Source organism: Rissa tridactyla, chromosome 4, assembly GCF_028500815.1.
Source record: "Rissa tridactyla isolate bRisTri1 chromosome 4, bRisTri1.patW.cur.20221130, whole genome shotgun sequence".
NCBI lineage: Eukaryota > Metazoa > Chordata > Aves > Charadriiformes > Laridae > Rissa > Rissa tridactyla.
This window is the reverse complement of record NC_071469.1, coordinates 72,895,976-72,919,557: the sequence shown is the minus strand read 5'-3', so window position 1 is coordinate 72,919,557 and position 23,582 is coordinate 72,895,976. Positions and strand designations below refer to the sequence as shown.

The window sequence follows — 23,582 nt, the reverse complement described above, 5'->3', positions numbered from 1 at the left end:
AAACTAAAAGGAAAAAAAACCAAAACAAAAACCCCAAAGGACCAATACAGCCCATTTTGTAAGGATTTTGAATGTTTTGTAAAGTATTGGTCCATGTGTTGTATTTTGTAGCCTTTCTAGTTCTTGGGCTTTAGTTCTCCCACTTCTTGTATGTATGCATACTGTAGTTACACATTAAAGTCATGACATGCAGCACGTGCCACTGTGCTTATTCTCTCCAGTTCCATCCTGCCTGCCCAGTTGATGTTCTTTCAAAGCCTGTTCCACCCAGCCAAAAACCTGCAATTTCCCCAGTGTGTTTTGGGCGCTGCCTGTTGAAAGCAACTGGGCTTGTTTTCTAGCCTGAAGGGGAGAATTATTATCACTAGGTGGGGCCTTGCTTTGAAGTGCAGAAGGAGGGTTGTGTGGAGATAGAAATATCTTGGTTGCAAGTTCACGAGCAGAGTTTGTCTCTCTCTGTCAAAGCTGTACTAGGAAGGAGACTGCGTGCGGCGGAGGGATGCAGAGCACAGAGAGATCAGCTGCGTTCTGCATGAATTGCGCCCTGCTGTGACATTCCCTTCAGCAAGGATCTGTGCAAGGTTGCTAATTAGCTGGAATAAGGCTAGGTGGCTTCAGGGTTGCTAATACTGCAAACTCCTTTAGCCTATGCCTTGCAACCTAGCAGATACTAGAAAACAGAACATCTCTGCTTTCTTTTTAGGTAACATTACTAGTTCGTTGAAGCTAGTCGACTGCTGTTGTATGGGTGGAGAGGTCAGGATTTCCTGCTCAGGTTTAAGGGATCACGTACCTGGCCGTGCTTTTGCTGCACAGAGCAAAAACTAGCTCCAAGGCACCACTGAGCCAACTGTGCCAGTGACTGCAGCTCAAGGGGAATCGTCTGTGACCTGTGCCTAGGCAGTGGGTTTTTTTGGTTGCCTGGGCATTCAGGGGTCTCTTGCCAGTTCCTGTAATTCCCTGGCATTTTTTTGGCAGATCAGTAGTTGCGCTGAAATTGAGCCTTTTGCAGTTGGAATTTTTTTTGGTTCTGGTGTTACAACTCAAGTTTACTCTTCTTCCTGCACTGGCTTGGGATATGGAGAATTAGCAGCAACCAGTTTTTCTAGTCCAGATGCCATGGGATTTTTTTTTTTTTCCTGCCATTTAACTCTGGCAAACCATATGCTGAGCTTACTCGTTTGTCCTAATGACTCGAAAGCTCAAAGGTCTCTCTGGTTCTGTACTAATGCTGCTGTACATGGCTGGTTCCCTTCAGGCTTTAAGAACTGTTAGGCTGGCGTAAAGGGGGGATGGAAGGTGGACAGGACTCAGCCAAAATCCCAGTAACACAAGTTGGGCTGGTAGGATGGAGGCCACTGCAGTTCATATCCTCCCTTGACAGGTGAGGAACCTGCAACTGGTGCTGTCAAAAGTAAACGGTGCTGGTAGCAGGTCCCCAAGGATGACCAGTGTCCTTGCTGGCCCTGGGTATAATGCACTTCGTGTTTAAAAAATTCAGACTAACCTTTTGAACCACTGTTTGCCTACTTTGAAATCTCATCTGCTGTAGGAAGAGAAGAGCCAAGACCGCAGACTGGACTCAACATTACACCACTATAAAAGGGGAATTAAAAAAAGCCACCCTGGCCCCCAGCAGTGCAGGTAGGGCTGTAGCTGACCTCTATGTACATGAGAACAGTCTCTGGGTTTTGCTTGTTTGCAATCTTTCTAACTGCAGCAGCAGCAAAGATCTCCTCCCTGTTTTAGATGGGGCTTTGCGCCCTGTTGACGTAGACAGCGTTGGCTGGATAAGAAACATCGTCTTTATTAAATGTAGCTTGGCCTGCAAACCTCCAGTGTTTTGTCAGGCAAAAACTGCTGAGAAGAAAAATATTAATGTAGCTAAACGTGATGCAGGGCAATGTCTGAGTTTAGGGAAGAATTGTATCAACTGGAGGGTGTGTATCGAATGGTTAGCCTACAGCGGAACTGTGACACTGCTCCTTTGTAGAGTTCTCAGAGTAGCCCATACAGAAATGCCCTTTATAGCGGTAGAAGGAAATATCTTGCTATACTGAGCCTATACGAAAACCAGATGGATGGGCTTGTACTCTTCAAAATGCTCAGCGTTAACAAAATACAGGTGAAGAGTTTAGTTTGTCACTGTAAGCACTTCCCCCTGCCAGATACTTGCTCTGAACCTCTGTAAGGTAAGAGCTGCCAGCTGGATTTCGGCCCTCTTCATCTGGACAAGGAGCGGTTCTTGCCTTAAATTTCTAATGCTAAATGAGGGAACCCACTTGTTACTCTGACAAAGTCTGTCTGCCTTCCTAAACCAGCTATTGGGAGATTGGGTTTTCTTAACTCCTCTAGAAGAAGGTGGTAGCTGTGCTCCAGAGCTCTCGCTGTACGGTAATGCCACCCAAAACCACTTCTGTGCTGTGGAAGATGTTTTATGTAGAGGTAGCTAAAAAGCCACATGCCGCATGAGGGACAAGTGGGCCTGTATTTTATCTTGCTGTCTCTTCTCTCTGGTGTAGAAGACACGGCCAGAGGCTGAGCCTCCCTTGCTGATCACAGTTCCAGGTTTCTAGTGTACCAGCTCAAGCAGCTGATGCAAGATCCTTTTCTGTCCATAGCGCACATGCAAAGCTTGCTGCTCCCTTCGGCTCAGTTTCTCATAAGCCTCCTTGTTGTTTAGCAAGTCCTGCTCTGCTTTCAAATCTGACCCGTAGGACTCCAGGGTCAGCAGCACGCTGTCATAAAGGAGCTTCTTGCAAGGGGTTTTAAGTCTGGAGAGAGCCTCGTAGGAAAGGGTAGAGTTTTCCTCTTCCTCACTGTCGTCTTCCCAGCCATCTTGTTCCTTATACTCCTTGAATTCTTCTTCTGACATGCACAGCACCTGTAATGACCCAGGCAAAGAGAGAAGTCACTGGTAGTGCGAGTATATCAGGGTTTCTCCTCTAGGGAAGTGTGCTCTTGGGGCCATGTGGAGCAGGAGAATTATTCCTCAGCTGCACTAAAGGAAGAGAGAGTAAAACTGGCTTAGATACCGCATCACAAATGACTCGTAGGTTAGAAAAACATTCAAACAGCAAACCTGGGGGTTTGGAACAGTCTCGAAGGACATCTCAGCTGTGACCTACAGAGGAGCAAAGCTCTCTGGAACAGCAGAGCCATTCAAGACCAGTTCGTAAATATCCATGGGTGGTTAGTTAGGAGAGGAAGAAGAGAGTAACAGTACCTGAAGCCCAGGAGATGGGCAACTGCACCCCCTACCACTTTTCACGCAGGAGTGTCGGTACCAAAATGCCTTTACATGCTTGTTCCCCTTTCACTGAACCATTTTGTGTGCTGGTTCGCGCAGCTGCAGTATGTTTAGTCTCCGCTCTTCCTTGTGTTGCTCTTCTACCACTTGGCAGAGCTTACCTTCAGGGTTGTGGCCAGCTCTTCCTCTGTCAGCACCTCATCCCAGCCGAGCACAAAGGCACCTTCCTCCCCCACCATCTCCAGCTGGCACAAGAAGTCCCACTGCTCCGAGACCAGCTGCTGCTGGGCTTCGCTTCTGGCGCCTGTTTTGAAGACAGCAGAGCTGCAAACCCAGCTCGGGCTGCAGTGGAGGGGAAACGGAAGGCAGAAAACCAATGTGTAGCCCCAGCACCTGAAATGCTGCAGAACAGGCTTATTTTTCATGTCACCCTTGGTCCCTGCTTCACTACATCGCTATTTAAGAGACACTTCCCCCCCCCACCCGATCCTTTCCCAAAGTGGCCATGGGTGCCGCTCACACTGCAGTGCTGCCTTGCGTACTGTCACCATCTGGATGTCGGCCGTGTCGTTGGTGTTGCCGGGGTACGGCTCCGCGAAGCCATACATGTGTAGGAGCTGCCAGTTGGCCATCTGCCCGTAGGTGTTGAAGATCTCCTGTCCTTTGCTGACGGGCTGCGTCGTAACCATTCGCAAACATTGCTGCAAGCAGGGAGAGGAGAGGCGCTCAGAGCTGTGGCGATCCCACCACTTTTAGGAAAAAAAAAAAAATAAAGGTGTTGCAAAGAGGTTCAGGTGACCCTAAGCTCTTCTTAGCTAAAGCCAGGCATGCAACAGGGAGAACGTTGAGCAAAATAACTTCATATTAAGGAGATCCATGCCAGCCTTGCTGCCCTGGCAGGTGAGCAGTGCTGCTCTGGGCTCAGAGAGCTGGCCCCACTGTGCCACCACTCCCGGAGGCCGTGCGGCAAAGAGGAAGCAGACCGTGATGATGCCAGGCGCAGGGGCTCTGCACTCACGGGAGAGTATTCCAGGTTGGCGTTGTGGTTGGCCACATGATTCAAAATATCTGCTACAGGCACCATCATCGGAGGGTTGGGCCCCTTCTCATCTTCATCTTCCTCCTCCAAAGGTTCCTGAAAGCTAAGACGAGGGTGATGAAGACAGGCCACTGTTACACCCTGCAGCACGGGGCCAGCTTCACCTTATACGCAACGTTCTTGTGTAACTGCCAACTTTTAAGTAACGCAGCCTGTAACTGTCCCCCTGTGATCCTACTCCTTGTCCTTGTTCCTCACTTCTCACCTGTAAGCCATGACAAAAGCCACCAGCTGCTTGTACAACTCCAGCGTGTGCAGCTTGGGGTCAAAGACGGTGGGGTGGGCCTCCATGAAAGGCAGGATGATGGAGCTGTACTCCAGGTGGATGTTTGCCAGGTCCTTCTCCACAGCTTCTGGGATGCCTGTGCCCTGCAGGAGCCTTGTTCGCTCTTCTTCAGGCCTGTTGCAAGAAAACCAGCAGCTTTATCTCCATCTGCCCCAGGAGAAGGGTCTATAAACTCCTTCCTCCTTCAAAATCTCAGCTTCCTGGTGCTCTGCAGACTCCTGTTTTCTGGTCGTGCCTGTAGCTAGTTCCAGCCCCAGGCAGGGGAGTCCCATGGGCTACTGCCACTGACAGCACGGGGCTAGGATAGAGTCATCGTCACAGAATGGTTTGGGTTGGAAGGGACCTTAAAGCCCACCCAGTGCCACCCCCTGCCCTGGGCAAGGACACCTCCCACCACACCACGTTGCTCCAAGCCCCGTCCAGCCTGGCCTTGAACCCCTCCAGGGATGGGGCAGCCACAGCTTCTCTGGGCAACCTGGGCCAGGGGCTCACCACCCTCCCAGCAAACAATTTCTTCCTGAGAGCTCGGCTAAATCTCCCCTCTTTCAGCGTAAACCCCTTCCCCCTCATCCCATGGCTCCCCTCCCTGCTCCAGAGTCCCTCCCCAGCTTTCCTGGAGCCCCTTTAGGGCCTGGCAGGGGCTGGAAGGTCTCCCCGGAGCCTTGTCTTCTCCAGGCTGAACCCCCCCAGCTCTCTCAGCCTGTCCTCCCAGCAGAGGGGCTCCAGCCCTCCCAGCATCTCCGGGGCCTCCTCTGGCCCCGCTCCAACAGCTCCGTGTCCTTCTGCTGTTGGTGCCCCAGCGCTGGATGCTCTGAATAGAGGGATGGGGTTGTGCAGCAGGACAACATCCAACCCCAGGACTCCTGGTCAGCAGCCCCTGCATTCAGCTGTCAAACTGGGCCATCGCCAGCGCCACTTGGTGTCACCTTACCAGAACATGGGGTGATCCAGGCTCCTGAAGTCCTTCCAGAGGGAGAAATAAGGCTGCCAGTGGGAGTTGCTGGTCGTGTACTCATGTAGCAGGGCCAGCAGGAGAGGCACCCAACCGGACTGGCTTTGCAGGGACTCCTGGGCTACGGAACCAGAGACGAGAAAAAGTAAGTTAAAAGTACGTTAATGTGAGGTTTTGGTCCTTTCCTCTGGAACAAACAATTTTTCCAAGAACCGAAGCCCAATACCACAAGCATCGTCGCCTGTCTCCTTCCTGCGGGTGACAGTTCTGCTTTTAAGAGACCTCTCCAGTCTCGGGTTTGCCCTGAGCTGGAGCAGAACTAGAAGCTGCTGCTCTGGAGCCACGGATGAGCCAGAACCCCCCCACCCTGCCTTGCGTCTGGGTGCCTTCAGCAAGAAAGGGACCGTTCTTCCTTTTTCCTAGCAGCATCTGTCCTGGGCCTGCAGGAAAGCACCATCCCACGGGTGGCTGTCACTTAAAGATCAGAGACGCTCCAGAAATGGGCGTTTCTCGCTAACCTCCCTGCCGGCACAGCTTCAGGTTCCCTCAGGAAGGGACGGGGTGCCCTGAGGTTGTACCAAATCTGGGTTCTTCACCCGCTGCGCAGTAAGCCAGTTGGGATGAGATGTTTGGCCATTGCTGGGGGGTGACTCCGCAAAGCCAGCCCCCCCGTTTTGAGAAATAAGCCAGGTCTTATATACCAAATAACAACAAAGAAGAATGTCCAGTGAATGATGAGGCTGTCATTCCTCACTCCTAACTTTACACAGGGAAACAGACTGGTAGGGGTGGGAAGTGGACCTCTGGAGATGATCCAGTCCAAGCCCCTGCCAGAGCAGGGTCACCCGGAGCTGGCTGGCATCCATGGGGGTTTGGAATCTCTCCGGAGGAGACTCCGCAGCCTCTCCGGGCAGCCTGGCCCGGTGCTCTGGCACCTCAAAGCAAAGAAGTCTCTTACCTGGAGACTCCTCTTGTCTTTCTCTGAGAGCAGTTTGGCTCTATCGAGGTCTGATGACCTGGGGACCTGCTGTCCCCACCCGTCCCCCATTCCTACAAACCTGGAGGTTTTGTGACCGTTAACCCCTTTCTTTCCAACCCCTGCCCCGCCCTTCCCTACCCGCTGGCTCCGGCAGGAACGATCCCTCGCCTTTACCCTGGCCCCGTTCCCCGGGGAAGGCGGAGGGCTGCGGCGGACCTGCCGTCCCGGTCCGGTGCTCACCTTCCCGCAGGAGGTGCTGGATGGCGCTGGTGTGCTGGGAGAGCAGCGCGGAGCGGGGGACGCTGAAGAGAACCTCTCCCTCCTCCAGCTCCTGGGCCGCCAGCATCCCGTACCCGGCCACCGCGCCCGCCCTGCTCAGCCGCACCTGGGGACAGCGGGGACCCGTTCAGGGGACACACGGACAAACACGTGGGGTGTGGGGGGCGGCCCGGTCGGCGGTGCCTCACCTTGGGGCTGAGCTCCACCCCGGCCCGCCCGCACCAGGCCAGGAAAGCGGGCAGGGGGTCGGCGCTGCTCCCGGCGGCCGCCTGCGGGGGGGAAACACGGCGGGGAGCGGCGGGGCCTCCCCCGGGGCGCCCTCCCGGTCAGCCTGAGGGCGGCGGGACCCCCAGCGCCGGCCCCGTCCGTGCGTCCCCCCTCCCCCTCCCCGGTACCTTGGGCCTCTTGGGCGCCGACGCCATGGCGCTGCCAACACGTGGTTCGCAACCACGTGGTCCCGCGCGGCGCTTCCGGGTGCGCGGGGAGCTCCGCCCCCCCCCCGGGCGACGGCGGCGGCGCAGGGACAAAAGGGGGGAGCAGGGGAGAACGAGCCTGGCAGCGCCGGCCCGCAGCACCTCTCTGGGGTCCTGGGGTGTCTCCGAGGGGCCTGGGGTCTCTGAGGGGTCTCTGTGTGCTGGAAGGGCCTAGGGATCTTTGTGCCAGTCTGGGGGGGTCTCTCTGGGCCTCTCTGGGGGTCTCTGAGCGACCTGGGGGTCTCTGTGTGCCTCTCTGAGGGGAGAGGGGTGGGTCTCTGAGGGGCCTGGGGGTCTCTGTGTGCCCGTCTGGGGTCTCTCTGTGTCTCTCTGAGGGGCCTGGGGGTCTCTCTGTGCCTCTCTGAGGGGCCAGGGGTGGGTTTCTGAGGGGCCTGGGGGTCTCTGTGTGCCTCCCCGAGGGACGCGAGGGTCTCTCTGTGCCAGTCTGGGAGGCCTGGGGGCCTCTGAGGGGCCTGGGGGTCTGTGTGTTCCGTTTGGGGTCTCTGTGAGTCTTTCTGAGGGACCTGGGGACCTCTGAGGGTCTCGGGGGGGGGGGCTCTGTGTGCCTCTCTGGGGGGCTGGGGGGTCTCTGAGGGGTCTGGAGGGCTCTATGTGTCTCTCCGAGGGGCCTGGGGTCTCTGAGGGGTCTCTGTGTGCTGGAGGGGCCTGGGGAGCTTTGTGCCAGTCTGGGGGGTCTCTCTGTACCTCTCTGGGGGTCTCTGAGCGACCTGGGGGGTCTCTGGGTGCCTCTCTGAGGGGCCAGGGGTGGGTCTCTGAGGAGGCTGGGGGTCTCCGTGTGTCTCTTTGGGGGTCTCTGTGTGCCAGTCTGGGGATCTCTGAGGGGTTCAAGGGAGAGAGAGAACTCCTCAGCAAACTTTCTGATTTCTGTGGAATGTGCCGTTCATGGTATGAAATAATCCTGGTGGCAGCTTGTGTCAAGTGCCCAGGTCTTCCTCCTCCTCGTCCCCGCACCTCGGAAACACCGAGACCTTGAAACCCGCACCCCAGAGCTGGCGATAAAGTAAATATTGTCACCAATTCAGAGGCGTTAGAAGAAAACTGAGTCCTGTGTCGCCCAAACCAGGACACACGGCGTCTCTGCGAGCCCACCTCCTGGCAGCCCCGGCCTCTCCCAGCCCGTTGGCAAAAGCCTTGCTGTGACCCCGAGGCGCGCCGAGGTGGCCACGGAGAACTGAGGGCTCTACGGCCACAGCCGCCCGCGGGGCCCCGCCGGCCGCCCACCTCCTCCGGCCAGGTCCCCCCGGCTCCCGTGGGGAGCGGTGGGGATGGCGGGGGGGTGGCAGCCCCCCGGCAGCCTCTGCTCGCCGTCCTCGCGTCCCTGTGGCTCCCGCACCCTCCCGGGGCACATCCCCCTGGGGCTGGTGCCTGCTGGATGCTGGTCCAGCGCCGGGGGCAGGAGCGGAGGAGCCGGCGCTGGGCTCTGGAGCAGCTGCTTCACAGCCCTCGGCTGCTGGGGTGGGATCTTCTGCTGCTGGGTCATTATTTTCCACCCACAGCCCTCACCGGGCTGTCCCCCTCCTCCTCCTCCTCCTCATCGCTCTGGCTTTTGGCTGTCCCCCGGGGGACAGACCTGGCGTTTGTGCCTCACCTTCCCCGAGTGTCCCCGTCCTCGCCCGAGGCAGAGGTGCCAGCGCAGGGTAGAGCTCCGGGTGGTGGTTCCTCCTCGTGGGAGGACACCCTCTGCTGCGGTGGCCTCGTAGGGACAGCGTGGGGGTAGAAGAAGTCTAAGCGAGTCCCCTTATTGTCCCTCTGGTGACACAGTGAAGGGGGGACGTCACTGCCTGTGACAAACATCCCCCAAACCCCAAAATGTGAGCCTGGATAGCTCAGTTGGGAGAGCATCAGACTTTTAATCTGAGGGTCCAGGGTTCAAGCCCCTGTTCAGGCGAAGGCTTTATCCTTTATGGAGCCCAGGGGCAGGGTTGGCACCTCTGCCAGGGGCTGCAGCCTGCTCACCGCCCCCTCCCCTGCTTCTTTTCCCACCATCCCCTCCCCTGGAGCTGCTCTGGGGCTGGCTCCATCCCATCCTCACTGCTGCCTTCTGGCCACCCAGCACCCCAGGGAGAGGGATGCCGTGTGGGACGATGGGGACAGGCAATGGTGAAACAGAGCAGAGCCATGGGGAGGCAGCCAGGGCTGGAGATGGGAATTGGGTGGGAACTGGGGGCTCCAGGGTGGCCTGCTGCCCCCACCCCAGGGGCTGGAGAGCCACCCATGGGGCTGCGTGCATGGACCCTCGAGCCTCACTGGCAGCCTGTGGTGCCTTTCGACATGTCCCAGCCCTTCCTCGCACCTTCCCCATCCCCGCCCTTACCCCCCTCTGTGCCCTCCAGGAGCTCCATTTTGTGCCCTGTCCAGTTTCGGGCCAAAACTTGGCTTTGAGCTGAGGGACAAGGGCCACGTCAAGCCGCGGCCGTGCCTGGACCTCACTCCCCCTGCAGGGAAGGCGGCCGCTGCTTTCCCCCTCCGCAGTGATGGTGGGGCCAAAACAGCCCTGGGCAGGGATAGCTCTGGCCCGCTGCGCCCATTGCGCAGACCCGCCACCTGCCCCAGCTCGGGCGGATGCCGCCGGGCAGCCACCCCCTGTCCCTTTGCGGGGCTTTGCGGTGGTGTTTTTTTTTTTTTGCAAGGAGACGTGGTAGCCGCATCAACCCACGAGCTTATTTTATTGGCCCGATGGAACTTTGCTTCCCAGCGGCTCCCATCCCTTCCCAGCTCCGGCCCACGCCTCCGTCCTCATTCATTTCTTGCCAGCAAGAAAACAAAGAGATAATAAATAGGAAGCTTATTTGCAGGGGAGGCCTCGGGTCACACGCAGCCGCGGGCAGGGCTGCGCCTGGCCCCGGCCGGGGGGGACGGCGGCGGTGGCGGGGGGGCTGCAGGCAGGCAAGCGGTTGCCCCATGGCCACTGCTGGCCCCGGGGCCGTGCACGCTGCGGGGCTGGGGAGGGGGGGGAGCCGCCATCCCGGGGAGTGGGGGTGGGTGAGGGGATATAGCAATCTCTATTTAATTACATTAAAATAGACTATTTAAAAAAGTTATTTCTAGTAGTTAAAAAAAAAATGCATCGTGGTCCATCTAACCCCGGCGGGGCCGCGGCAGCCCTGGGGGGTTGGGGACACATCGGCCCGGTGCGGGGACAGACCCCAGCCCACCTCACCCTCCCGGGCAGTCCCGTCCCAGGGGTCTGTCCCAGCCCAGCCCTCAGGCACCCCAGCGGATGCCCAGGGTGGGAGCGATAGGTGACAAAGCAGGGGCATCGTGTCCCCCGCCAGCCCCGTGGCCACTGCTCCGTGGGGCGCAGGCAGGGGAGCGGGCACATCCCGGACCCCGCAGTGGGGCCGGACCCTTGTTCCCAGGGGCTTAAATGACATGGCAGCAGTTGAACTGCCCCAGGGAGAGGAGGCTCTCCTTGGAGCCTGGCCGGATTTTGAAGGCCAGGGCTTTCTCGCAGAGCGGGATCTGCAGGAGCCTGTCCCGCAGGCTGGCGCCCTTGCTCTTGCCCGGGTCCAGCTTGATCACGTTCTCTGTCGCCCCCTCGGTGCCCCCCAGGGCCGGGCTGGCAGGGGACCCGGGCCCTGGGGACTTGTCGGTGGGGGTTGTCTCTGCCCCCAGCACCTGGGGGACCCCAGCAGAGCTGCTCCGCGGCGAGGGGACAGCTCCCCTTTCCCCGGGGGGCTCTGCCACGGAGCCCTTGGGCTCTGTGTCCTCCTCTCTCCTGGGGGGCTTTGCTCCATCCCCCCGCATTGCTGGGGGACCCTGGCCCCCGCTCACTCCCTTCCCAGCCCAGGCCGCCCCCGGGCGCCCGCCCCGGCCCCCCAGCTCAGCCCCCGTCCCCCACACCTCCCCGCGGCCGGGCAGGCGGCGGGTGCGCAGGAAGGCTCGCATCTGCTCCTGGTTGAGCGAGCTGCTCTTCCTCTCCATGGCACTGGGCCTCCCCTCCTCCTCCTCATCCTCCTCCTCTTCCTCCTCGCAGATCTGCTGCAGGGCCGGCGTGCTCTTGGTGATGGCAGTGTCAACGGCAGGGACCTTCAGCAGGGTCCCAGGGGGCTGCCGGGCACCCATGTCCCCTCCAGTGGGCAGGAGGGACAGCCGGGAACCCGTGGTGAGGCCGCCTGGCACCTCTGTGAAGGGCAAGAGGCCGCTGGTGCTGCCCACGGGGCCGAACGTGTCCGATAAGTTGGTCCTGAGAAAGGGGAGGGGTGGAGATGTTGGTACCCAGCTAAGCATTGCAAGGGCTGCGGCGAGGACGGGGACAGGGGACCAGCCGGGACCCTGCGCTGGGGACCCGGGGTGGCCTTGGCGGGGCCGGAGAGGGGGCTGACCTGCTCTGCACCTCCTTGGCCAGGTTGTAGACCAGGCTGAGGCGGTGGCCCTGCTTCTCCTGCTTCTCCCGCAGCATCCTCTCCGCCAGCAGGAAATAGGTGGCCGTGATGTGGTTGTAGCGGTCGGCCTCCAGCGCCCTGCGTGACACCGAGGGACCCATGTCAGGGACGCACTCGGAGGGACCTCCCCCCTGCCCAGAGCCCTTCGCAGGGGCTCCCGCCTCGCCATCCCGCCCCGTCGCTCACTCCTGGATGGTGTCCCGATCGGCGATGTTCCCGCAGGTCATGGCCTGGAGGATGATCTCGTGCTCCTCCTCGGAGACACGCTTGTGGGAGGTGAGGGGCAGCAGGCAGCGGCTGGCGGGGGACGGGTCCACCCCCTGCAGCCACGCGTGGCCCTCGATCTGCTCCAGGGAGGCTCGCTGCTTCGGGTCCCGCTGCAGCATCCTGGAGATGAGGCTGGCGGGGAAAGGGGGGACGCTGCAATCCCAAAAAACTCGGACAGGGCACACACCCCTGGGAGCAGCAATTTGGGGTCTGGGGATGGGGGGGGGGTCCAATGATGGGGGGGGGGGGAGAGGTGCTTACTCAGCGCACTGTGCCGAGACGTGCGGGGGGACGGTGTAGCGGCAGTCCATGATCATGGTGAGGGTCTCACTGTCGTTGGCCTCCTGAAAGGGGGGGTGGCCGCACACCAGCATGTAGAGGATGACCCCCAGGCTCCAGATGTCTGCAAGAAGCAGCAGCTGTTCAGGTTTTGCCCACCATGGCCCAGGAGACAGCCCCGACCCCAGGGACTTGGCGGGGAATGGGGGGGGCACCCCTCCAGCCCCCCAGTGCTGATGCGGCAGAGACCAGTGCTCACTGGGATGCTCCTTGGAGGTAATGGCTCCCAGGTCCTGCCTCACGGACGGGGGGACCACAGCCCCACCAAGGAGGGGAAGGACCTTCCCCATCCCCACATCCAAGCGGGTCTCAAGGGGCTTCACCAAAGCAGTTGAGGTCTTATCCCCTTTCCCAGGTGGGGACACAGAGGCCAGCCCCAAGCTCTGTCCCCTCCCCGGTCACCCACCCACGGCACTGTTTCATGTCATCACTCAGCTTCCCAGTTCCCAAACAGACCCCAAACCAGCATCCCGGCACTGGGCTGTGCCGGAGGGGACAGCAGAGCGATGGGACAGGGCACACAGCAGTGATGCCGGCTCTCCAGCTGCCTACAGCTGGGGACAGGAGGACAGGGACAGAGCCAGCAGCATCTTCATCTCCTCCGAGCACATAAACTCTCTGCAAAAGCGCTTTTTCAGGCTGCTGAGCACGCCCCGGGGCTCTCCGTTAATACCTTCAGCTTCTTAAGTCAAGTGCTTGCGTTTGGCAACTTCTCATCTGCACTGCTTTTCTCCCTTCATTTCCCTTGGCAGAGCCACCAGCTTTTTTTTTTTTTTTTTTTTTTTTTTTACCACCTCCACAAACCCTCCCCTTTTTCAGCTCCGGAGCTGCCTTTCCACGAGCCGATGCTGGGATTTTTCCTTTAAGGGATGGTGTTTTGTTTTGCTAAATCCTCCTGCCCTAAATTCCAGCACAGCTGGCTCGGATCCGCTTCCCTCCCACATCCCCTCTGTCCCAGCAGAGCCACTCGGTGCCCCCAGCCCGGCTCCCCACACCCCGGGGATGGTCCCCCCGGCCCCCCAGCACCCTGTCCAGGGGAGGAAGGGCACTGGGAGCCACGGAGAGGAAGCGGTTTCCAGGGCGGGGACGGTGCAGAGGAAACTTTCGGAGCTCCTCCACCCAAACGCCAGCATCCCGAGCAGGTTTCCTTCCGGCATCACCCCCTGAAATAACCGCGAGAGCCGGCTCCCCGGCGACTGCGCCCTCGCACTGCTCCTCCCGCGCCCCGGCAGACGCCACACCAGGCTCGCAGCCTGCTTGGGCTTTTTGCCCTCCCTGGCATGAGCCATCGCTCTGTGGGCGCAGGGACGGTCTCGGCAGGGAGAACCACCCTGTGCCAGGGCAGGGCTGGGCACCAAGGGACAGGATTCCTCCCTGCGGGGACAGTAGTGCCACCAGGGCATGGGTGCTCCCCACATAAGGGGCCAAAAGTGAGGTGGAACCCGAGCGAGTTTCCCAGAACCTGGCAGGGCCACCTTCCAGGCAAGGGACGTGCAGGAGGCACGTCCCCACCCGCAGCGGTGTCCCACCACCCTTACCGACAGCCGGGGCATCATACTCGTCCCCAAGCAGGATCTCAGGTGCCGAATATGCCAGCGAGCCGCAGCTGGTGGTGAGCATCTTGCCGGGTTGGAAGCGGTTGCTGAAGCCAAAGTCGGTGAGCTTGACCACCCCTTGCTCCTGGAAGAAGACCACGTTCTCGGGCTTGAGGTCGCGGTGCACCACGTGGAGCTTGTGGCAGTAGGAGATGGCGTGGACGATCTGGGCAAAGTAGTGCTTGGCCCGCGCCTCCGACAGCCCGCCCTCGTGCCGCATGATGTGGTCGAACATGTCCCCGCCGTCGCCCAGCTCCAGGATGAGGTAGAGCTTGGCGTGGGTGTCGATGACCTCGTAGAGGCGCACCACGTTGGGGTGCTGGACCAGCTTCATGCAGCGCACCTCCTGCAGAAGCTGCCCCGCCGCCTCCCCGGCCAGCTTGCTCTTGTCGATCACCTTGACGGCCACCCGCTGCCCGGTGAAGACGTGCCGGGCCAGCTTCACCACCGCAAAGTGGCCCTTGCCCAGGGTGCGCTCCAGGTCGTACAGCCCCGCGATCTTCCCCTCACCGCAGCCCTGCGCCCCGGCCATGGCGGCGGCGGCGGCTGCAGCGTCAGGCGGGGACGGGCATCGGGCGCTCTGTGGGATGGGGCAGCTGCTGAGCAATGCAGGGTGGGGGACGGGGCACCCCTGAATACCCCCCCCCAGCACCCTGGGCACCAGGGTCCCCAGCACCCTGGGCACCACGACATCCTTCACCTTCAGTCTCCGACACCCTGGGTACCAGCAACCTGGGCACCCCAATGCCCCCACCTCCAGGTCCCCAGCGCCCTGGACACCCCAACACCTGCACCTTCAGTCCTCAGCACCCTGGGCACCCCGATACCCCCACCTCTGCTCCCCTGCACCCCAGGTCATCCTGATACCCCACCTCTAGGTCCCCAGCATCCTGGGCACCCCAATACCCCAACTCCAGGTGTCCAGCACTCCAACATGCTGGGCACCCCAATACCCCACCTCCAGGTCCCCAGCACCCTGGGCACCCCAACACCCTAACCTTCAGTGCCCAGCACCCTGGAAACCCCAATCCCCCCACCTTCAGTCCCTCATCGCCCTGAGCACCCCCATACCTCACCTCTAGGTCTCCAGCACCCTGGGCACCCCAATACCCCACCTCCAGTCCCTCATCACTCTGAGCACCCCCATAACCCACCTCTAGGTCCCTAGCACCCTCAGTACCCCAATACCCTGCCTCCACTCTCCAGCACCCTGAGCACCCCCATATCCCACCTCCACTCCCCATCACCCCAGCACCCTGGGCACCCCCATATCACCAACCTCCAGGTCTCCAGCACCCTGGGTACCCCAATACCTCCATCTCCAGGTCTCCAGCCCCCCTGTGCACCCTAATACCGACAAACCTCCAGGTCTCCAGCATCCTGAGCACCCCAATACCTCCATCTCCAGGTCTTCAGCCCCCCTGTGCACCCCGATATTGCCAACCTCCAGGTCTCCAGCACCCTGGGCACTCCAATACCTCCATCTCCAGGTCTCCAGCACCCTGGACACCCCCATTATCACCCACCTCCAGGTCTCCAGCATCCCAGCACCCTGGGCACCCCCATATCACCCACCTCCAGGTCTCTGGCACCATGGCCACCCCAATACCCCCAACCTCCAGGTCCCCAGCACCCTGGGCACCCCCATGCCCCCCCTCCCCAGCACCCCGGGGCCCCCCCCGCGCTCACCGGGCGGCGGAGCTGGGACCGCCGGGGCTGCGGCTGCCCGCGCGTGCCCGCCCCGCTGACGTCAGGGCGGCTCCGGGCTCGCGCCTTAAAGGGCCCCCTCCGCCGCCGGCGCGGGCTGAGGCCGGGGCGATGCTCATCGCACCTCCCGAAGCGGAGCCGCCGGGCAGCGCTGCCCCCCACCCCCGGCTGAGGGCGGCCCCCGAGCGGGACCCTCAGCCCGGCTCATTAGTGCCCGTTAGGGGCGGTGGGGACTGGGGTGGCATTAGCGTAACGAGGGCCGGTAACGAGCTAAATGAGCCGCCCACCCGCCACTTCCAGGAACCCCTCGGCCCGAGCTTGTCTCCCGAGGGTCCCATCACAGGACCCGCTCCCCGGCATCCCAGCCGTGCCAGCGCCCCTCTCCATCGCCCGCTCCCACCCTCACTCGGGGGCCAGGAGCAGCGAGCCGGAGCTGGGAGCGCATCCCCGGCCCTCAGCCCTCTTTTCCTGGAAGCGGCCCGGCCGCCTCATTTAGCTCGTTACTGGCCGCGGGGATGCGCACAGAGCTGACGTTGCTCCTGCAGATTAAAAAGCAATCAGCGCAGTCGCCCTCGTTACCGCTAATGCCTTCCCAGAAGTCCTTCGCCCACGGCCCCGCGGGCTGCAAACAGGCCCTAATGAGCCGGGCTGAGGGCCACGCTCGGGGGCTGGCGTCAGCGGGGGGCCAGGGGCTGCGGGGACCAGGGACCCGAACCCCCCGCGGCTGGGGACAGAGGGGCCGGGAGGATCGAGTCCCCCGGCAGCTCCTGCCATGGGAATGGGGATGGATGGGGCACTCAGCGCCCATCTGGGCTTTGGGAATGGGGATGGGAATGGGGATGGGAATGGGAAGAGGGAATTGCCAAACCTGCCTCTAAGCCAGGATGAGCTTTCATCCAGGGGTGCGGGGTGCGGAAGGCAGCCGGGTGCTGTGCAGGGAGGTCCTGTCTGGGTGCTGAGCATCTCCAGCCGGAAACTGAGCCCCTCTCATTTCTTGTCCCCCCCTAGTCCCTCGCAGGGCTGAAGCCACCCCGGGACACGGGCGTTTCCACAAGGAGCCCAGCGGAGCTGCTGACCTGGGAGTGGGCACTCTGGGGGCTGGTGGAAGGAGATCCTGGTGGGGAAGCACCCCAGGACACTGGGTGCTGGGGCAGTTTGCCACCCTGTGTGTGCATCTGGGGACTCGAATGGAAAAGCGATCACTCTCTGGCTTCTGGCACTGAGGTTTCTAACAGCTCTCAGATCTGCTGCAGGGGACCGGGGAAGGTCCACGAGCAGCATCTCCTTCCACAGCCTCTTCTGGCTGACCCTCCAGCCCTGGCTCCTCTTCAGGAAAGGCCCCCGTGTGTTGGGGTCAGATCGTTCTCCTGATGGGGAGCTGGGTGCCGCAGGTCCATATCCCTGTTGTACACTTGCCAACACTGCTTTGAAGCCCTCTGCTGAAATAGCAAGAACAGGCACGGGGTGCGCCCATAACGCACGTCCCCTGTGGAGATGCCACCTCCACCAGCACCTGGCCCTGCCACCGAGGCTGCACGGGCTGGCTGTAGCTCCCTTCGGGTTTTGGAGCAGCCCTCCAAGGTCTCGGCACTGAGAAGCTCAAGGAGCAACCAAGAAGCTCAAGGAGCCACGTACGATGGCTGTGAAAGCCAGCATCGGGGCTGGGGAGAACAGTGGAGCCGGTTCCTCCCTTCCCACGGTGGAGTGGAGCCTGGGATGCACAAGGGAGCTCCTTGGAGACCACCAGGCTCTGGGGAGCTGCAGTTTTCCAAAGGACACTCAAAAGAGAGATGCAGTTAGGTGGGAGCCCAAAGAATCTGCAGATGGCGAGTGGTCAGGAGCAGAGGACTTCTGGAGGCTCTGGGTGCCCACCTGGAGCTGAGGGTGGGCAACGTTGCCTTTGAAAACCAGTAAAGAGCTCAGCGTGTCTTGGGAGAGGAGCCTCCAGCCCTCGTGTTTCCCCAGATGGGAACTGGGAGATGTCCTCAGGCTAGAGCCTGGGCACCGCTCCGGCACAGCTGGGAAGGGAAGCAGCCTGGGGATTGTTCTCAAAAAACTTGGGATTTTGGGCATCTGTCCCTCCCCGTGGCCACGTGGGGCGTGGAGAAGATGTCCTCCCTCCTGCGCATCCCCCCGCCGGCTGCCTCTCCATCCAGACAAAGACCGGTTTCCAGAGAAGCCCACCTACCTGGTAGTTAGCAGAGTCATGTGGCCGCGGCACTTAATTAATAAAAAGCCGATATAAATTCCAGTGAGCATGTGGGGAGGAGGACATCAAGGCAGAGAGCGGCAGTGGTGCTCCCGGCGAGCTCGGTGGAGCAGCGAGCGGCAAAGCCCCCTCTCCGCTCGGAGAGGTCAGTGCTGGCAAGGGGAAGGGTTTGGGGGTGTTTGGGGTGTGACGCCTGTGGCCGTGGGGCTCCCCACGGCCTGGAGGGGTCTCTCCCGGCAAAGAGCTGGGTGGTTTTGCGGGGATGGGGAGGTGAGGAGTGGCCAGCAGAGCTCGGGGCTGCAGGAGCTGGGGCTGGAGCTTTCATGGGACTCGGCTGCCGTCAGCGAGTGGGGTCCCCTCCTTGGCTCCCTGCAAGGCCCCCAAAGCCCACAGCCTGATCCTGCATCCAGTCTTCCCAGCTTGCCCAGTCCTTCCCAGGGTGGTCTTCCTCCTTGCCGAGCCCCCTCCAGCCCAGCCTCACCCTCTTCTCAGCATTCTCCACCTTCACCTTCCTCCCTCCCGCTGCAATCCCGCATGAGCAGGGAGGGGGAAGTAAATCCTGCACTGGGGGCAGGTGAAAAACACTGAGCTGGTCCAACCAGGGGGACATCTCCTGATGACGGTGCCCATGTCCCAGGCAGAGGGGGCTTTGCATCCCAACGCTTCCCACACGGAAGCCACGCAGCCAAGCGTCAGTGGGTTTTTCAGGTCACTGGGTGGCACAGAGGGGCTGGAGCCCCCTGTGAGGGTCTTGGCGGTGACATCCAGCCCATCGCTGCAGTCCTTAAGCAACGTCACAGATGTGCCTGCTCTCTCCACCAGCCTCCGCGTTACACGTTATCTTCTCAAGGCCCCTCGTTTGTTTATTGTGCCCAGACCTTGGGGTTTGGTTGCAAAATGAGTTGTAGCAAAGCAGTTTGTCATTTCCCAGGGAGTTTTGGGGAGATTTCTGCTCCAGCTGCGATGCGCAGGCAGTCTGTTGTGTTTCCACCATGTAATGTGCCTCCCGCCCATCCCCTGCCGTGCCGCGAGGCTGGGGGCAGGAGGAGAAAGTGGGCTTGGGAGAGGGAGGTGATACAGAGGAGCTGGACAAGGAGCCGGGAGGTGCTGGGCCATGAGTTGTGCTGCCGTAGAAAAATGGCAGGGGATGGAGCTGCTGGTGGGCTGCCTCTGCCGTGGCACTTGGGGACCTCGTGAGACCCCAGTATTGGCTGTTGTCTGCAAGGTCCTGCTCGCACACCCAAGCCCAGATGCAGACCAGGAGGTAAATATTAGCTTCTGGTCTTTAAAACTAGTGGTGTTTCTGTGAGGGCCAGTGCCCAGCAGGAGCCGTGTCAGATGTTCTGGCCCCATCCTGTGCACGTGCAGGCAGTGAGTGCATGGCCCCGCCGTGGGCTGGGGGCTGCTGAAGGCCGTGAGTGGGGCAGGGAGACCCTGAACAGATCAACCGTTTGGTTGATCAACAGATGAACCCAAAACAAACCAACTCTCAGTCCACCCTCTGCTGCTGGGCCCTCTCCGTGGTGAGATGAAGACTGTGCCTGCAGGTGGGGTGTCCATGGCACCAGCGTTAGCTCTGGAAGGTCCACATGAAGCTCACGGGCATGTGGTGGCCCAAGAAAGGCTCTCAAGTCCAAGACAGCAATCAGCCCGGCGTGGTGGCTGTGCTCACCGAGGTGTTGCTCAGGGGGTGACGGTGGTGGGGTGGAGGTGGGGACCAGTCCAGGTGACCAACAGGTAAGCTGATGCTGGCCGGGACCCCTCTGCCCAGGTTGCCACCCAGGACCATGCTGAACGTGCTGCTGCTATGCTGCGGGCTGCTGCAGGGCATCCAGGCCATCCTTGCCGCCGACCTCAGCCGTGGCCACCTGCAGAAGGGGACTGGTGGGCTGGAGGGGGCCGACAGAGCCCGTTACTCCAGCCTGCTCCGGAAAGTCAAGGAGGTGTCTGCCGAGCCAGACGGTGAGTCCTGGGGCCCCCCCATGTCCTCACACTGCCCTCCACCAGCCACTCGCCGGCATGCCCAGTGTCCCAACGTAGAAACGGGGACCCCACGCCCGGGGTCAGATGCAGGGCATCCTTCCTGCTTCTCCTTTCACTGGCTGGTGAGGGCAGCCTGGCAGCCCATGGGGAGCAGGGGGCTTTTTGGGAGGGACACATATGACCGTGGGGACTATCAGCAGCCTCCTTGTATGTCTGTGTCTTGCAGGAACTCTCCCCAGGCTGGGGTTTGAGCAGATGGCCCTGGAGGTCCAAGAAGCTGATGGTGACCTCATGCAGAGGGGCGGCGGCATGCTGGAACCGCAGGTAACGCTCCCCAAGCTTTCCCACAGACACCCCAAAGAGTGGGGCGGCCTCAGGCCACAGCAGCCTTCTCCCTGCCACAGGGCCAGGTGTGGGTTGGAGCCCAATGTGTCACTTTCCAGGGCAGGGAATATCTGCTTGACACCTGCTGAGGAGGACTGGGACAGGCTGAGGCTGCCCAGAGCTCCAAGGGGCTCCAGCGCTCAAGGAGGGTGGTCCAAGCCCGTACTCCTGCGATGCGTTTAATTAACGCCAAGTGTAATTCAGGAAGCCTCCGCAGAGCAGGAGCTTGCTGGGCAGTGCCGTTTCTTGCCTGGCTCAGACCCCAGTGCCACTGTTCAGGCACCCTTCAACTAAGTTTGGGGCTGCGCTTCAAAATAAATGCATGCTTCTTCAGATGTGGTGGAAAAGGTAGTGGTGCCCACAGAGAGGCACTCAGTGGTGATTTTCAACAGCGCCGGCCCGGAGCTGAGCAGGACAGAGCTTTCCGCTGCTGGCAGCAGCGGGTTTCCTTCAGCAGCCACTCCTGGCTCGCTCCCACACAGTTCTTTATTGCTGGCGTGGTGGTTCCACCACCAACCCTCCTCCTCCTCCTTCTCCTCCTCTCTCTGGCAGGCATCGTCCACAGAAGTGCAGGCTGCGGGCCGAGAAGAGCGTTCGCCCCGCCGCTGTGTCCGCCTCCTGGAGTCCTGCCTGGGCCACCAGGTCCCCTGCTGCGACCCCTGTGCCACCTGCTACTGCCGCTTCTTCAACGCCTTCTGCTACTGCAGGAAAATCGGCACCAGCTTCCCCTGTGGCAAGAACTAGCCCCCATGCCGGGGGGCTGCCTGCTCCCTGCTCATGCGTGCCGCTGCGTCCTCCTCCACCGCCGCTCTAATAAACCAGTCGTTAGCAAAAGCCGTCGCCGAGTGGGAACGGTTCAATGCATCTGCTTGGGATCTTGGGGCAGAGGGTGGGCATTGTGTCCGCACAGCCAAGAGTCCAGAGGCACCTCCATGTCCAACAAAACGAGGGTTTATTTTTCCACAGCAAGGCCCTTCCTGGCCAAATGAGGGGTTTCTCAGCGGGAGGGTGACCCTTAGCAACATTTTGGCTGCGCTGGGAACTTTTGCTTGTGTTCTCCTCCTGCCAGTATCACTCATGGTGGCCCAGAGTGATTTACACCCAGTGGGCACCTGCGAGCTGTCAACCCCAAGGAATCGGTGCCCAAGGGGGTACTGCAGGATGAACACAATCTTTATCAATGATCTGGACGAGGAGATTGAGTGCACCCTCAGGCAGTTTGCAGATGACACCAAGTTGGGTGGGAGTGTCGACCTGCTTGAGGGCAGGAAGGCTCTGCAGAGGGGTCTGGGCAGGCTGGATCCATGGGCCGAGGCCAATGGTGTGAGGGTCAACAAGGGCAAGTGCCGGGTCCTGCACTTGGGTCACACCAACCCCATGGACGCGACAGGCTGGGGGCAGAGCGGCTGGAGAGCTGCCTGGTGGAGAAGGACCTGGGGGTGTTGGTCGACAGCCGGCTGAACGTGAGCCAGCAGTGTGCCCAGGTGGCCAAGTTGGCCAACAGCACCCTGGCCTGTATCAGGAGTAGACCAGCAGGACTGGGGCAGTGATGGTCCCCTGTGCTCGGCACTGGTGAGGCCCCACCTCGAGGGCTGTGTCCAGTTTTGGGCCCCTCACCACAGGAAAGACATTGAGATGCTGGAGCGTGTCCAGAGAAGGGCAACGGAGCTGGTGAGGGGTCGGGTGCACAAACACCCACCCGCCGCCATCCCGCCTACGGCCGCCATGTCCTCAGGCCCTTCCCGCCCTTCGCACAGCCTGCCGGGAAGGGGGGCGGGGCCACGCCGCGCGGCGACGGCTCTGTCGTCACGTGACGGCGGGGGGGGTGGGGTCACGTGAGGCCCGTTCGCTCCGTCGGCCGGCCGCCATGTCGTCTTTCCCGGAGCTGTATTTTAACGTGGATAACGGGTACTTGGAAGGGCTGGTGCGAGGTTTTAAGGCCGGGGTGTTGCGGCAAGGCGACTACGTGAACCTGGTGCAGTGTGAGAGCTTGGAGGGTGAGTGGCGGCGGGGTTCTGAGGCGGGCGGGACCCCCCCTCACACTGAGGGGAAGGCCCAGCCGGTGAGCTGAGGGAGAAGGCCGGGGGGGAGGCGAGGGGCTGGGTGGCAGTGGGGAAAAGAACCCGTAGCAGCATTTTTGAGGTGCTGTCCCCTTGGTCCGCCCTCCCCCTCGGCTGCTCGGCTGGCCTGACTGGTGAGGTGAGGGGAAAGGCCGGCTGGTGTGAGGGGGGGAAGGCCGGGGCTGAGGCGAGGGGCTGCGTATCAGTGGGGAAAAGAGCCGACAGCAGCATTTTTGAGGTGCTGTCCCCTTGGTCCTCTCCCCCTCTGCCTCGGCTGCTCAGCTGACTCGGTTTCCTGGCCGTGTGATTTCAACAGCTGACATGGCAGTTTGAGGAAGTTCGAGCTCCCAGGGCTTTCTTGAGGTGGCCGTACAGCCGTGGTGCGTGTCCTGCGGTTGTTGGGAGCTTGGTGGGTTTGTCAGGCTTTGCTGATGAGTCTTTATCTATGCTTTTCAATTCCAGGCAGTGCAGGAAACCTTTTTAAGGACACAATTAAGATTATCAGGGTGATCTCTCAGTAATCTCAAATTAGTCCCAAAATGCTTATAACCTAAGAGTGAAAAACTCTGAATGTTCTGATAAGAATGCAGAGTAACATCTTGTTTAGCTGAACATTGTCTTGACAAGTACTTGGTGTCTCAGGCCTGAAGTAGTTGTGCAATTGAAGAGTTCTCGCATACTTCTACATGTTTGGGGTTTTTTCCCTTTTTGCATCCTTCTTAGTCCTAGCGACACACTTATTTTGTGGAGGGTGGAGGTGTCTTTGTCAGATTCTTGTGTTTGCCTGCAATATGCTGTATACTTACTCAGGGAAGTGGTGGAGTTGCCGTCCCTGGAGGTATTTAAAAGATGTGTAGATGTGTGTGGTGCAGTGGCAGAGGTGGCAGTGTTGAATTTATGGTTGGAGTCAATCTTAAAGGTCTTTTTCAACCTAAATGATTCTATGGTTGGGTCGTCTAGGAAAGTACCTGCTTCTGCTGAAGGATTGCTAGTGGAAAAATTACAGTGTAGATCTAAGAAAACTCACTGGTGAATTGCCCTTCACCTGTAATCTTGAGTTCTCTTTCAAGGCTAATTCTGATTTCCAGCCATTGCCTCTTCTAGATCAGTATGTACAAACCTGGAGGGCTGTCAAGGTTTTGCTCTGTGATACTTGTTACATGTGGTCAACTCATCATCTTAATTAATCAGTGCTAAACTGTTTCTCTGTATCAGTGACCAGCTTATCAGTTTTCACTCCTTGGTGTACAGAACCTGGATCACAAATCACAAAGACCACAACCAGGTCTCTATTGAAATAGACAAGAAACATAT

At 60.1% G+C, this 23,582-nt stretch overlaps 4 protein-coding genes and 1 non-coding gene across 9 annotated transcripts in view; 3 read left to right on the top strand and 2 right to left on the bottom strand.

Annotated features, from left to right (window-relative positions):
• Positions 1–51: 51 nt before the first annotated feature.
• SETD6 (SET domain containing 6, protein lysine methyltransferase) lies at positions 52–7,340 on the bottom strand. Of its 5 annotated transcripts, none has more exons than XM_054197783.1 (9): positions 7,241–7,340; positions 7,034–7,114; positions 6,807–6,951; positions 5,567–5,708; positions 4,555–4,749; positions 4,269–4,392; positions 3,771–3,999; positions 3,412–3,554; positions 52–2,884 (listed from the first exon to the last, which is right to left on the bottom strand). In XM_054197783.1, the coding sequence occupies exons 1-9, from the start codon at positions 7,265–7,267 to the stop codon at positions 2,573–2,575; spliced, it is 1,398 nt and encodes a 465-aa protein (XP_054053758.1). In that variant the 5' UTR covers positions 7,268–7,340; the 3' UTR covers positions 52–2,572. The 5 variants fall into 5 exon arrangements, with proteins under 5 accessions (XP_054053758.1, XP_054053759.1, XP_054053763.1 ...); XM_054197784.1 differs by having other exon boundaries at positions 3,771–3,951; XM_054197787.1 differs by having other exon boundaries at positions 2,760–2,884; positions 3,412–3,592.
• Positions 7,341–9,154: 1,814 nt separating this feature from the next.
• On the top strand, positions 9,155–9,227 carry TRNAK-UUU (transfer RNA lysine (anticodon UUU)). Its single transcript has one exon. It is a non-coding gene; the product is annotated as a tRNA-Lys (tRNA).
• A 795-nt stretch (positions 9,228–10,022) lies between these two features.
• On the bottom strand, positions 10,023–15,663 carry LOC128909533 (SNF-related serine/threonine-protein kinase-like). The gene is made up of 6 exons (XM_054201325.1): positions 15,615–15,663; positions 13,869–14,505; positions 12,253–12,394; positions 11,911–12,123; positions 11,665–11,802; positions 10,023–11,525 (listed from the first exon to the last, which is right to left on the bottom strand). Exons 2-6 carry the CDS (start codon positions 14,455–14,457, stop codon positions 10,703–10,705), a joined length of 1,905 nt encoding a protein of 634 aa, XP_054057300.1. The 5' UTR covers positions 14,458–14,505; positions 15,615–15,663; the 3' UTR covers positions 10,023–10,702.
• Positions 15,664–19,625: 3,962 nt separating this feature from the next.
• AGRP (agouti related neuropeptide) lies at positions 19,626–20,952 on the top strand. Its single transcript, XM_054200522.1, has 3 exons — positions 19,626–19,803; positions 20,051–20,148; positions 20,761–20,952. The coding sequence occupies exons 1-3, from the start codon at positions 19,629–19,631 to the stop codon at positions 20,950–20,952; spliced, it is 465 nt and encodes a 154-aa protein (XP_054056497.1). The 5' UTR covers positions 19,626–19,628.
• A 1,080-nt stretch (positions 20,953–22,032) lies between these two features.
• The window catches only part of ATP6V0D1 (ATPase H+ transporting V0 subunit d1), a 37,324-nt gene continuing 35,774 nt past the window's right edge, over positions 22,033–23,582 (top strand). The window contains exon 1 of the mRNA XM_054198422.1: positions 22,033–22,205. Within this exon, the coding sequence (XP_054054397.1) occupies positions 22,076–22,205 (130 nt within the window). The 5' untranslated portion in view covers positions 22,033–22,075. The remainder of the gene's footprint in view (positions 22,206–23,582) is intronic.